Source organism: Streptopelia decaocto (assembly GCF_964273445.1).
Source record: "Streptopelia decaocto genome assembly, chromosome: 2".
NCBI classification, from domain to species: domain Eukaryota; kingdom Metazoa; phylum Chordata; class Aves; order Columbiformes; family Columbidae; genus Streptopelia; species Streptopelia decaocto.
In genome coordinates this window covers 76,068,222-76,083,318 of record NC_138655.1, presented here as the reverse complement: position 1 = coordinate 76,083,318, position 15,097 = coordinate 76,068,222, and the positions used below count along the sequence as shown (strand labels likewise).

The window sequence follows — 15,097 nt, the reverse complement described above, 5'->3', positions numbered from 1 at the left end:
ATCATTCCAAAGGGTAACCTTTGGAGAGTGACTTTATTTATGAAAACATTAAATGTGAACTTCTGTCTCCAGTAAAGCCTGTGGGAGTTCTTCATTGCTTTCACATGTGTCAAAAGATTTTATTTCCTGTTTAAGAAAACTAACAGCAGTTTTCAGTAAGTGGCTTTTGTGTGACTATACCTCAGTCATGAAAGTTAAACCTAATTGGACAGTGCAACGACGGGCAATACAGGAAGAATATGCAGAAAAATTGTTAGCAGGCAATATACTGGTTATGTCAATTGCTAAAAAAAAAAAAAATCTACCCAGAACAGAATGACCTGTACAAATAAAGTCTGAAAACTGGAACTAATTCCAAATAATCCTAATGAGTGGACATGAGCTGAGCCACATACATGCTCTTGTCAGGGACGATTTCCTCTGGCAATGCACACATAGTCCCTGCTCATCTAGTGGGATCTTCTGCAAGTAAAAGGCTGATGATGCTTTCTAAATCAATATTTACTTAAAAATTAAAAGCGTTTCAGTTGGTAATCATGTATCACTTTTCCTCAGAGAAATGAATATGTATTTTAATGAAATGTAATTTAAAATAAACCTGATGCACATTAGACTCATGTGTCATGAAGCAACCAACACCTGTAAAGTCATACAAGACTTTACATACATATATACAAGTTACTACTCAGTCTCATTATCATTGTCCTCTGTGAAGCTGAAGTACTACTAACACATAATAGTATTATGATAAAACACCTGATTTTTGTTGGCCTCTGTTACACAGTTAATTGTTACCAAAATGTATAACAGGGCTTTGGTTTTTTTACCTTTCAATCTCTCTCTTCTTGAGTAGTAGAACGGATTTTGAACATAATAGTACCTGCTGAAATGTCTGGATAGATCCAAATAGATATTTGGATTACTTGTACTCCTTGTTCAACATTTGTTAGCGTTTATTTTCATAGTTTATATTATTCCCAAGCACACACATAAAACTGTGTGACTAGAATTAATATGATGACGAGTGGTTCCTATGCCACATGCAAACGTGAGCCTATCTCAAAAGCCTTTTCTGAAACATCCCCTGAAACCTAGCAACAAGCCTGACTGCATGAAAAACAAGCAAGCCTCACATCTGTGAAAAGAGTGTACTACCTGACCAAAAGTCAACTCAAGCCTCCTGCCTGGGCATCCTCACCCCTGCCTTTCCACTCCGGTGCTCCAGGAACCACAGCCCATGTCAGTGCTTCCAGCAACAGCTGGAACCAAAGGACATGAAGGCAACTAAGTTAAGCTCTAAATGATGCTGAAAGATGTGGCGTGGGGGATGAGGTGCTAATGATGCCTTAGTGGTACTTAGATCAGAGCTGAAGAATTTTGGAGTTTCTGGACCCATTTCCTTGGAGAGTGTACTTGAAGCCTGGTAGCTCCTACAGGCTACTGACATTCAACAAGACCCAGTTTTTCAGAGCAATCAGATGCTTCTTAGCAGTGACATGTTTCAACCTCCATTTTCTTCCTGAGAAACAACATTGGCATGCAGTTTGTTTCAGGCCAGACATAAGGCCTGAAAAGTGATTTCTACACCAAGTAGTATCCTAATTCAAGGAGCACTCCTTACCCAGAGATTTGAAACACCTCTCAGGCCAAGCATTTGTGCTACCTTAAGCTCACACAGAGGTGCTACTGGATTTTTTTTTTCTCTATGCTATAAATCTTAGCTTTTGACAAGGGGGAGGCAGAAAAACAACAGTACTCAGAGATTAATCACTTCCATTAGTGTGTATGTTGGTATGTCAAGCATGAGTAGAGGTGCTGGGATCAAAACAATGCAGGGGTTCTCCATATAGTCATGCAGTCTTTACATATGTTGATGCACACTGAAACTGACTGAATGGTTCAAAACTGAATGCCTGAATACCCTCACAAAACAACATGGAGCTACAGCTTGGTTTGGTTTTGGTCTTATCATATCCTCTTTAAAATATTACTTTTCGTATCTCAGGATAGCTCCAGAGTTTTCTTACCCTGTATCAGGCAGCAGTCAAAAACCTAAGTCTTCTGCATGAGAGTCTTAAGTCCCACCATAAGCAAGGAGGAGAGCAATGTTACTGCCTTTTCTCACCTCCTTTATTGCAGGATTTACACCTGACTTTTCTAAAGCAAATTGCTCTTTATGGACTTTTCTGAAGCTCCTTTCTCTTAAGTTCTTTTAAACCTACTCATTTTTTGCAGCTTCAGCATCAAAAGGAACTTTTATTGGAAGCTGCCTGTTTACAACACCTCTGCAGTACTTCCAAATAATACAATAAACCAAATTTTATCTAAATCTTGAATTTTGGAGAGCATTTTATGCCCCAATAAAACTTCAGGGAAAGAATCTTAGGAATGTTTAAGATAGAAAATTAATGCAAATATTCCTTCTTGAGTAGTTCCCCACAATAATATAAATTTTCATTTCCTAATGGGATGAAGGAATTAGCAGTGTCACGTTGTGCACTGTGAAATAAACCTCAAATATTCTCTTGGAAAAATGCAATACAACATCCTGAGGTCACATTTCTTACCTGTGTTGCAGACACATCCTACTAAAGACATCCTTATAGGTCTGTGATAATTATTGGTGACAGATGTCCCAGACAACCAGTCTTGTTAGATTTTGAATGCAGCTATATTTTATTACATCTGGAGTCAACCTGTGCTCAGCTGGGTAACTGGGCTCATTGATGCATCTCTGAGGAGCTCTGCAAGTCCACATACTTGATTTAAGATACTAACATGAAACACTGCTTAAACTAGCACAAAAGATTGCTATGACCTTTACTTCTGGGCTACTGTCAGGCTAAAATCAACCCCTCTGTTCTGTACATCTTGCATTAAGCAATTTGTCAGAATTCCTCAAGGAAACTGCTCTTCATGTGCTTTTTCTAAAAGCTGCATCTCTTGCAACTAGATTAAATTTGTACAGCTTTCTCATGTTGATGAGGTCTTCAAATCTGTATCTATCAATTTCCATAAGAGTTATATCTGTTAGCTTATGCTGCTTTTTACACTAGGTACAAACTATATCTACTACCTGTCTGTAAACATATCTTACTACCTGTCTATCCTTCTGCATGGACGATGCAGCAGGTGTGGCCACACCTTTCCAGTGGTCTGCTGAAGACCTGCATTTCCATTCTTTATGTCTAAGCACCCTCATGGTCCTTATTGATTTTTCTCTTTATTCCATAGAAACTATGTTCCATGCATATACTTCTTCTTCAGTTGAGTTATTTTAAAGGAGAGGTTTCTGTGCCAGATTTTCAAAGGCATTACTCACGCAACACTTCAGACGAATGCAGACAAGCAGGCAAACAGCTGACCTGCCCACTCTCTGCTGACAACACCTCCAAGTAGCTCTCTGTATCAATCTGGTCCATACTCTGACTAGCTCACCGAATTCCATCTGAGCCGACTGACTTCATGTTTTCTGTGCTCTATGTACTCATTTCTGGTGGATTCCCCTGAGATGTAATTACATTATTTGAAGGGTTCCAAATTTTTTTGCAGTAGCTTCTGTGTTTTGCCATCTACTATTCTTTGCCTTGCCTTGCTTACTCACTTCCTTTTTAGAAACATACATATTTCCAGGGACTTTTTCTAGAGCACCTGCGTATTTCTGTACTTTTCTGAAGGTTTTAAGTTAAATTACTTTTGCTGTTAGGGTCTTTTAAAAACTTTTTCCACCCTAAAAAGTTCCCTTTCACAGTTTAGTGTCAAGATGTTAAGTTTCTATACAATCCCTCCCATGAGAGTAACTTGTATGACAGTGTGAGGGAACTGAAACTGCCTATGAAAATATGAAAAAAGTTCCCAGTGCTATAGCAGATGACATTCTTCAAATCCTTTTTCTGACATGGGATGACTTAAGCTATGTGCCGTGACAACTGAAAAACAAGATGTGGCAAGGAGAGCTTCATCCCTCACCACAAAATGCTGCATTCCTATTTTTTTTTATTTTTGCAAGTTAGCATCATGAAGATAACAAAAACAATAAAAATAAGTTAATGGAGCGTTACACAAGCTCTGGCACTTTTTGTGACTTTCTAGAAAAGTATCATCCAGTACAATATTCCTTTACCTGGAAAGCCAAAACTCATCCACAGTCTCTCTGTCCTTCTCAGACAGTCACAATTTCAGGAGCGCAGACCTTTGGCAAAGACAAAATCAGGCGTCAACTCCATGGAGTTGCTATGCATGTCTCTGTGAAAAACTCTGAAGGGTAATGCCCCCTAAACTAGCCAATTTGCCTGAAGCAGTCTCACTGTGGCAGTACAAAGCCTGTGGGCTACTTTGCCTCCCAGAGGAGCGGTCTGCAGCGTAGGGCTGGGAGACCAGCCTGACATGTCTGATGCTTCAAACTCTGTCATGGGTCCAATAAGGAGACTGGGTGAGTGATGCCATTCCAAAACACCCTTTTACAGCCGGCAATGCACAAACAAACCTCAGTTGTATTCAGAGAAACATCTCCACTCGATTCAGGGGGTTGCTCGCTGATGTTCTCCAATGCAGCATGCCCCCTTCAGGAGGTATGTATGGTGCCCAAACAATGAGTTTCATGTGCCTGGTCTCTGCAAACTCTCTCAAAAGGCAGCAGAGGGAGGCTCTTCGGCAAGGGGTGACGGGACAGCAGTTAGAGGACAAGCATAACATAGAAGCCTGAATCAGCCTCGGGAGAAACCCACTCCTCTCTGCTGAGGAGAGCAGGGGGGACCATAGTCCGAATTTGTGCACTACACCATGGTGTGAATCCTCCACAGGAAACTTCTTTCCCGCTCCTACTTCTCCGGGATGACTTCCATAGTTGTCACAACCCTATGTTCTCACAACTTTTCAGATAGGTTTCTAGCCAGGATATAGCTACCTTATTTTTGTTTATTCAGTAACAGCAACTTCCAGGTTTCTGATGTGTTGTTGTCCCTCCCCAGATAATTCTTTATTTGTGTTTTTCTACTAAGTATCATGAGAGGGGAATTCAAAATAAATGTAGATCATGAAGAACAACAACAGTCTTCAAAACTGTTTTCTTCCTTCAGCAGAAAAAGGACAGGGGAACAAACAAACAAATCCAGCTCCACTTGGTGATGGAGCTCCAGAACTACAGTGTCTCAAAGAAAACTTATGTCAGAGCAGTACTAATCAACATCATCCTGCATAAAACATTAACAAGAAAAGTCAACTGTACTCATCTATGGATTTAGGAGTATTTTCTGAAAGGAAAAGGAAGAGTTTACGAGCTGAATCACACAGATTATTTTGTCTTCACACTTTTTAAAGGGTCAAAGCAAAGATCACAAATGTATGAACCCCACTCCATAATGGTATACTTACAATAAAGTGTTTAACTGCAGATTGGTTCCTAGCCACTGTGGAAGCAGACAAAAGACTCACTGAACAATGACATAAAAATCAAAAGCTGAAAAAGCCTCTGATAGAATATTTTTGCACATGTATCAGCTCCAAAACACAGAGTTACAGAATACCTACTAATACAGACTATACCACGTGGATTGTTAACACAAAACCTTTCTGAGGATGAGCTGCAGTGATTATTTTCAATCTGTCATGAGAATGTTCTTTGCCTTCTCTCTGTTCCCCATCCCTTATTGTCTTCTCTGTTGTCACAGAAAACTTCTAAATTCGCTTGCGTTCTGTGGTTAGGTAACACTGGATTTTGAAACTCTGTCTTTCTGAGTATATATAACCCTGGTCTCCAGGCAAGATTTAATATTAAGTGATGTTAAATTTATGAGATGCAAATACCTGAAGTTCTGGAAATGTGACTAGTAAGGACGCAAAACCAGTCCTCACAACACCTGGAGAAAAGTAGCATCATTATCGGATGACACTCTGGTTTCAGCCGAGTCAGGAGATTTCATCAGAGCCACGTTTTTCTCATATACGTTTGCAAATCCCTCTTTATTGTCAGCATAAGGCAGGCAAACACATCAGCATTAACAAATGAGAGGTTGTCCTGCATGATCTACCATTAGCATATTATATGCTGCCATAGTTGTTTTCCAGATATTTTGGTATTACATTTTGCAAGGAAACGAGCAGCACCAAGCCAGTCTTTTGGGACTCCATATACAGACAGCAGTACAACAGAAGATGTGGGGATCAGCCCTTTGGGGATCCTGTGCAGACAATTATATATAAACTGTTGTTGCCTTGACAGTAATGAAAACAAGACCAGGAAGGTACTGGTCTTCAGGCTACACGTGGTGACTAATAAATCGAATGCTGTGGAGTCTGGTTTAATGCAGGAAGGTGAACACAACGGAAACCTGTGCCTGGCGGGTTCTGCAGCTCACAAACAGAACATGGGAAAAAGACACTCCCGCAGAAATCCCACAAAAAGCTGCTATCCAGGCTTGGAAAATTGTCTCAAAAGAGAGAATTGATATATTTTGATTTAAAAAAATATTGAGGAAAATAAGTAAGGTTACCTCTGGATCTTAGCATTTTCAGAAATTATTTCCTTCAAATATTAATTTTGCCCATGAGAGTTGCTTTAGGGCCAAGGTCAATATTTACAAGCAAACCAATGGCAAAACTCTAGCTGTTTGTGCCCAAATTTGTTTCAAGAATTTAAACACTAGAAGTTTCTTCTCCACGTTACAAGATTTGAGTGTAATTACTTTCAGAATCAAAATATGGCATTGTCTAACTACCATAACCTGTTACATGCTCTGTTTACTTTGAAAAAATAAGTCATTTTAAATTGCAAAAACAAAACTGAGTTGTACATACATAACACAGGTTATCAGATCATGGTGGTGAAAACAGTTGGACAGCCCTTCCTTCACCATCCTACTTCTCAAAAAGCAAGTTATTCTTCTTTCTCTCTCCTGCCTCACAGAAAAGAAACAAAATCTTCGAAGAATTGAAAGTTCAGTTCATTTGTTCACAGCTAAAAATAAATAAAACATGCTTTCCAATAAATGCATGCTGGATAGTATTGTAAACAAACATTATCCTGGTCAAAGAACATGCTGAAAGCCAACAGTACAGATTTCAGCAATTGAAAAATTTTATTACCACAAGTAGTGTATGTAATTTGTTCAGTTACCTTTTGGCAGTAAAACTAAGTTTTATTTATGGGTATTGTGCAATGACTTTATATGACGCTCAAATTCAAGAGCTGCAGAAATCTACAGAAAGGTTGATAAAAGACCTAAGCAAAACTTCCCTTTTGCCAGGTAAAATTCTCTGGAAAAAAGGTGGTTTTCTATTGCAAAATAATGTGAATTTGCCTTGACGTCCCCTGTGGGGATGTCAGGACTGCAGTCACACCTGACATTTTGGCTCCCCAGCAGAAAGGTTGCTCCCATCCCATTCCCATCTGCCTGGAAAAGTTAGACTGCCCTGCTCTATACTGCTGTAATTAGGGCACTTTGTGAAGGTTTATATCCCCTCATGCGGCAAGAGAACCTGGACTCATGCCTCCCACATGGTTAATGAGGCTTCCAGAAGCTGCTGAGTTACTGAACTTCTTTTACATTGTTTTCATAAAAAAAAAAAAAAAAAAAAAAAAAAAAAGCAGAAAACAGAATTTGGTGTCAAAGTTTAATTTCAGGTCAAATGGAATATCTGCTTAAGTAGAGAAAACTTTTTTTTTTTTTTTTAACTTTGAGTTTGGATTCAAACTACAATTTTGTTTCTTTTGTAGGAAGCTGAAAAGATAAAGAACAGTAACTTGCTTTGGGGAAGTGGGATGGTGAAGGGAGGGCTGGCAAATTCACTGTTCTCACAACCCTGATCTGTTCACCTCTGCAGAAGGAGCTGCTGTAGGCTGAGGGCTGGTGTCTATGTTCAGTTTGTTCATATTCCCCGACTCAGCTCTGTATGACCTGAGACGGAGGATGCCTCCATCTCCACAGCCAGCTGCATACCCTCTGCTGGGTGGGAAGGCCACCCATTCAGAAAGGACAGCCGTGAGGCACTTGGTCTTTTATACCACACATATGGTGGGGCCAAAGTTCCCCCACCATCACACACCCGAGGCACACTGAATCACTGGGCATCAGCAGAGGTGAGTGTTCACGCAATGCCAGGCCTGGGTTTGGGCTCCAGCTCAGGTTCAGACCTCATATACAGGATAGATGGATCTGCAGGATCTTCAAAAGCTCCTGTAATATACATTTGGATCTCACATGTTACAGACTATAACTACACCATATGTTGGCCCGGGCAGAAAAGTTGATTTAAAAATTCTCTGCCCTCTGCTGCTCATTTGCACCCCCATGCTATAGGTTGCTGTCCCCTCAGATGTGTTAATACAACTTTTTCTATATGTATCTTTTTGCAGAAGCTGACTGCAAATCAGATCACTAGAAAATCTGTATTAAAAACAATCTTTTAGTGGGGAGGTAAAGAAATTTTGTAGGAAAATTCCTACAAGTACATACATCTGAGAAACAAAAAAGCCCCTCTCTAAACAGCCTCAAGCCAAAATCATTGTTATTTTCGATGCAAAGACTCCTTATTTTTCCAGAATACACAAGTTGCTTGCTCAATTAAAATGACTTAAGCCTTCTTTCAAAACATTCCTGTCATAGACTAGTCATAGAAAATTTTTCTGAGACTGTTTATGCAAACTACAACTAAAAATTCCTTAAACATAAATTGTAGTAACACTAGTGACAGGAGTGGCTGTTGCTAATCTTCCATATTGTTGCTTAGATGTCTCAGTTACATGTTACCTGGAAAATCTTTTCCAAGTTTTCACCTTCTGATATAGTCAAGTCCACTTCTGTCCCTTCAATTAACTAAGTAACACGCAAAAACTGAACCACAAACCTTGCACTGACACAAGCCCTCAACATAGTTCACCAGCAGCAAAACAAATACCAGAAGAACTCCAAAAAGTCTCATTTTAGCACAGGAATACCCCAAGAGCTGCTTGGCATTCTAGGAATTGGAAGCAAGCTTACATTTTGGGGGGAACTAAAAAAAAAAACACCCATAAATAAAGCAGTGTCACCCAACCCACGCCTGGCCCCACGCTCCCCCCGGCTCTGCTCCACGGGGGAGGGCCCGGGGGTGGGCAGGGTCACGGCACGGGATGCTCACCCGGCGGTTGCGGTCGGTCTCCCGCACCTCCTCCTCCTCGGGGCCTTGGCGGATGAGCGCCTTGAGTACGATGGTGTTGTTGGTGCAGCAGGCTCGGAAGAGGGTGAGCGCCTCGGGGCTGTCGCGATCCCCTTGCTCCAGGGACCAGCGGTCCTCCTCGTCGTCCTCCAGCCCCCGCGGCGGGTAGAAGGAGTCGTCCGAGGCGATGCTGCAGGTGTCGGGCAGCTCGGAGAAATCCTCGTACTCCTCGCAGTCCTCTTCCTCCTCATCCTCCTCGTCCTCTTCTTCGTCCAGCCCCTCGGCGGCAGCTCCCGCCGCCCCCTGCTCGGGGCTGCTCTCCGCTTCGGTGCTGGGCAGCTCCTTCGCCGGCGCGGGGCAGACCCGCTCCCCGGCCAGCTGCTCCCCGTCCCCCGACAGCAGCACCATGGTGGTCCCGGGGCCGGGAGGCAGGAGCTCCCCTCCGCACCGAGCGGCGCCCGGCGCCGCGGCCAGCGGCTCCTCCGGGCCGCCCTCGCCCGCCGCCCGCGGGGCGCTGCCCGGGGGGGCGCTCACGGCGGCCGGCGCGCCCGGCAGCCCCCACCCGCCCACCGAGCGCTGCCCCGCCGGGAGTTGCGGCTCTTCCCTGTGCAAACCTGAGGCTGTCAGGGGATCCCTCTGCCCCACTCACGCAAGTTTCGGACCCCTCCCGTGGGTCACCCTGCAGCAGCCCGGCGGGCAACCGCCCCCGGGCCGGGGCATGCTGTCGCTCGGGAATTCCCCGGGGACTGGTCCGAGTCTGCTTAGCGCCGCCGGTCCAGCAGAGCGGCGGCGGTAAGCGGGGACAGGCTGCAGGCAAGGAGGGCAGGTCTGGGGGGAAGAGGCAGTTCGCAAACTCCTGGCCTGTAATCCGCTCAGCATCTCTTTGAGAAGATTGGGGCTCCGGCTTAGCGCGCTGACATCAGGGGCGCGGTGTAAAAGCGCTTTGCGGGGGGAGCGGGCAGCAGCCGCGGCTGCTCCTTGCGCGCTGCGTAGCTAAACTGCAGCTGACAGGTGGGAAACCTGAGTTTCCAGAGAACCTCCAGAGTCCTCCACCGGGCCTGCCAAGCTACCGTGCCCCTCAGTCAAGCGGCTTCCTTGGTATCTCTGCGGCGGTTGCGCTTCCGTTTGAAGGGATCACTCACTGCAAGCCCACCGGCCGGTGGGAGAGGCAGCGGGAGCAGGGCCGGCGGTACCCGGGACAGGTGGGGCAGAGGCTGCCACTGGTCCTTCAGCACAATATGTGCGGTCCTGAAAACCATGATTACAGCGATGTATGCGAAACTTTTCCAGGAATACAATTAGCCTGTGTATAATTATGTAATATTGAAACTAAGGAAAAATACTGTACAGAATTTGAATGCTTTGAAGGATAGCTTAGTTTAAAGCAAGTTATTCATTAAATCACATAACTCAGCCCTGACAGTAGAGATGTCAAGCATGTAGTTTTTATCAAAGACATTTGGACATTAGGTTGAAAGGAATAACGCACGTATACATCGAGTTCTTGCTTTGTCACAGTCCTTCTGAAATCTTTTGCCTTTCCAGATGCTATGGATTAGCACAGTTCTCTGTCAGGGAAATGGTGGGGGAAAGCCTTTTGTCCAACAAAATGGGATATTTGCTTTCTTCAACAGCACTTTGAAGCAAACCTCATATATATGTTATGCTTCAGCAGGTGAATGTCCAGGGTCTGAGTACCTGTCTGCCTGATGGGAGAGAAACAAGCTGGTGTTTCTGCATGAGGAGAGATAGAGTATGACACACACTTTTTCATTGAAAGAAGGTATGAATGGAAAGTAAAATGTGACTGTGAATAAAGGGGTCTGAGTAGCAGGTGTTTACAGTCTTTCAGACGTCACTGGTGATACAAAGCTCAGTGGCTTCTTGCTGATCTCTAACTAGCAGGGTTAGCCCAGCACCTAGCAGAAGGATATCTGTAATCAGAATTAGTAATAAATAGCTCCCTGATTGGCTGCTTCTGTGAAGAAGCTAAACTGGGAAGAAAGGAGATTAAACTATTCTCTCACCTTCAGACACCTCTGAGATCACTGCTGAAGTATATTACTAGCCACATTCACGCCGATGTTGCCAGTCTCCACTTATTTCTTTGAGTGAAGAAAAGCCCTTACTCTGATGCTGCTGTATGTGTATGCTCCCAAATCAAACAGTTCCGAGCTGGCTTTACCTGCAGCATGGCAGCTCTGTAGGATTAACTTTTTACTCTTTTTGCCTATCAATTTTTTAAGTATTTGCAGTCACAAATTTTAAGGGCTCCACTAATTTGTTTCCTGCTTAGTTAGTGTGGCCACTGATCTGCTCAACAGAATGTTAATATTTCCTGGAGTACCACCTGTGTTTTGGAAGAACTCCATTTTTTTCTTCACACCCTGCAGCTGGCAGGGAGTATTTGCATGTTGTCAGCCTGAACTCACCATAGAAGCTCAGGAAGACATTTGGCTCCAGTAACTTTGCAAAGCAGGAAAATAAAACTAATTCTAATCAGAGAGGAACAAAAATCTTTTGGGGTGAAGATTCAGCTCATCTCTAAGAACGGATTAATCAAATACACTTGCTTTGTTTCTACCACAAGAATAAAGTTTACTTTATTTGCCAGATTCTTTTTTTTTCTTGGTTGATTTATATGAAATATGTTAGCAAAGATGCAGGCACAGTAACTCTGAATAGCAAAAGCAAAACCAAAAACCAAACAAAACAAGGAAAAAAAAAATAAACACCCCAAACTTGAAAAACCCTAAGTCTAACCAGAGTGAAACAGCAGTTATTCTATATAACAACAACAACAAGTTTTATACTGAAAATAATAATATTTTTATCCTCTGCTCAGAGTTTACCTTATTGGCTTATTAATGGAGAAAAAATGAATCTGTTCACTACCACAGCTGTAGTGGTTCTACAGGGACCTCAGAGACAAAAGCTGTTTTCTCTCTCCTAAGCCTGACACTTTCATTCTTTCTCTCAAAGAACAGTGTTATATGGCTTGAGCTTTCATAGCAAGTTGTCAACCTGGTACAGAAAATACACTGTGTTTTTGCCACTGAATTTTTCACTTCTACTACTGCTGTTGAGGCTGTAGTTCAAATTATTTAATCTCCATGCAGCTTGACAACAAGCCATCACAGAAAGGTGCAGTTAATCGGACATAAACTGTTACGTGGTTCCCTAAGATGACACTGCAGCCATTTATCTTGTCAGCACAGAGGCTCCCACCAGGGCTAGTCTGCTTGGGCATGGTTATAGATTTAAAATAGATTATACCTGGTTTCTCAGTTCTTTCAGTGACACAGCTTGTATGTGGCAAACAGTGTTTCTTGTCATTTGTGCTTCATTGTGCAAATCAAATTAAAACAACATGAAGAAAGGCCATGGAATAGGTCTATGGATGCATTCTAATTATCATAAAAAGCCATTTTCATGGCATTTGTAAGAGGATGGCCTCAAACTTTTAATCTAGAAAAGATATCAGTTAACTTCGTTTAAGTTAAATACTGGTATTTATAAACTTTGTAACAAAAGCAAAGAAATAAAGGTTATAATCTTAAAGCAAATAGCCCAGAATTATTAGTCATTATCATTATCTCATCAAAATTTATTGCTGAGAATTAGCAAGGCAGGAAAGTAAAATATCCAGAGCAGGTCCCACCTGGCCCTATGCAGACAGAGCTTCCCTTGAAGAAATCAGTTTCTGGAATGACTATAGCATCAGGTACCTCCAATTTGCCTTGTCAAAGTTTGTAAGACATTTCATTTATAAACAATTTTGAGACTGAGATTTAATGAGATTCACATGCAGTAGTAAAATAAGTATGAAGATTCAGTGAGTGTTATGTGTTGTTCCACATTCAATAATTTAACCCAAGGCAAAAATTTGCAACACACTGAAAGTTATTGCCAGTGTTCTTATAATGAAAACTAGTCAGAACAAAAGCATTCATTTCTTTAATTAAATAAAATTTTAAAATACTTACATTGTTTAGGTATCTGAAATTTCTGATTAACTAGAAGCCTGTTAATGTTTTATTTTTATGCATCTGATATCTATGCACCCACTTTTCAAATTCTGGGGTTCTCATCCTCAGTTTGTCTGACTCTAAAAATCTACTAGATGAGAATCTGAGGCCTAGTTAGCTTATGTTGGTGAGGTTTTGACACTGTTTATGCACCTTCCTGGTATATTCCCACAAACTGGCAACTCAAGCTGTTTCAGTAATTTCAAGGGTTTTATAAATTCTTGGTTGCATATGAGATAGGGTTTTCTGCAGCCATTTGGCTCCTCATCCATTGCTTTGTAGGTTTGTGCCAGGAGCAGATGAAAGGATGAGACAGTGTATTGTTACCTAGCAGTACAAACAGCAATATCACACTGTTGAACAAAAGAGCTGTCTCACTTCTTTCTCTCTTGAATGACTTATAAAAGCTCTTTTTTTGAGATGCATAGAAGATGTTTTTTGTGGGCACTGGATCCCTCTTTGACACTTCCACTAGAGCCACCAAAGGAAGTATTCAGTGCATAAGGAAACCTCCCTTGAGCAATCTGCCCATCTTCACAGATGAGAGAGGAGCTGAAGGCTCTGAAAGGCAAACATGGGGAATGGGTTTGGTGGCATGACCTAAGCCAGCATCACTGCAACACGAACCTGGTCCATGCTGCAGGTCACAACAGGTGCCACGGGGCTCTCTGTGGAGGAAACGTGGGTACTGAGGGAAACAAGGCACTAAAAGAGGTGGGATATTGCTTTTTCCTGACAGCATCATTTTGATTTTTGGAGACAGACTGATAGTAATTTGTGCTTTCAGTATTAGCGCCTCCAAGCCTTGCGTTTATTCTCAAAGCAGACTGGTCACTGCGATAAAACTGGCTGCTTGAAGTTAGCCTCGTACAATATTTAGGCATGGATGTAGGCAACTTGGTCCCTGGAGTTGCTGAGTTCTTGGCAGGGCTGGTAGGCTAATAAATCCAACCCCATATTTATTTTGCCTTTTTTTTTTTTATGCTTTGCTAGGGCTGTAGCAGGGTGTCAGCAGGCTAGCTGATGTGAGGCACAGAAGCGTAATTAAGCTAGGCAAAATACATCAGGCAATGTACTGTACTTGAGTGTTAATGTTGGGAAGGCAAGGGCAAAGAAGACATTCAAGGTAAAGTTTAAGAATTAAGTTGAAGAGATCACTTAGGAAATGGTTCCTGTCAATTAGAAAGAACCAGAGACAGCATTTGTTTTCCTATTTACCTGATTTGCAGGGGTAGGTGGGGAGAGCATTTCCAAATGAACAGGTTCAGCAGAACTTGCTAAAACCACCCCACTTACAAAGCCCTTTGGAAGCAGCAGAGTTGTAGCCTCAGTTTTCCTAAAATCTGGATAAGATTTGTTGTGAAATCCTGCTTGATCTGGGAGGTAACAGCTGCTAAGGAGCTATGGGTGGAAGCAGCAATGTTTCCTAGAAACCAAAGGCTTGAGCTGAATGATGGGAGTGGGGACAGAGAATAAGAAATATTAGCAAACACCTTGCTAAATGTTAGTAATTTCTCAGTTGCTGGTATTTTTCAGCTGATGCTCAGTCAGATTAAATGGTGTTTAAAATATCCATAATACCAACCCATCGGTGTCTCTGTGCAGTTAATACAGTGAAGGAACATAACTGTAAAAATTCGATACTAGTTCCTGTAATTTCATTTACCAGCTATGAATGAAAACAATTGGTGTTCTGCTTTTAGCATTAGTCTGTATTTTGTCTCTACTTGAAATCAAAAGCATGGCCTATTCTAGAAAAATATTGTTTCCTCAAGGCACCGTAACTTAGCTTGCAGTCAAACCTTGCAAGCCTTGCCAGTGCTGAGCTCCCCGAGGACAGCAATGGTTAGTAGCAAGTAGGTTTCTCAGGATAAATTGTGCCAGTCCTGAGCAGGCACGGCAGTTCCCTGACAGCGAGGAGAACCTAGAAGGTG

General features: G+C 42.3%; 1 protein-coding gene across 1 annotated transcript in view; it reads right to left on the bottom strand.

Annotated features, from left to right (window-relative positions):
* Nucleotides 1-9,543, bottom strand: part of ANKRD33B (ankyrin repeat domain 33B) — a gene marked incomplete at both ends in the record, with an annotated part of 44,635 nt that extends 35,092 nt beyond the window's left edge. Inside the window, one exon of the mRNA XM_082044913.1 lies at nt 9,118-9,543. Coding sequence (XP_081901039.1) covers nt 9,118-9,543 — 426 coding nt within the window. The remainder of the gene's footprint in view (nt 1-9,117) is intronic.
* Between the last annotated feature and the right edge of the window lie 5,554 nt (nt 9,544-15,097).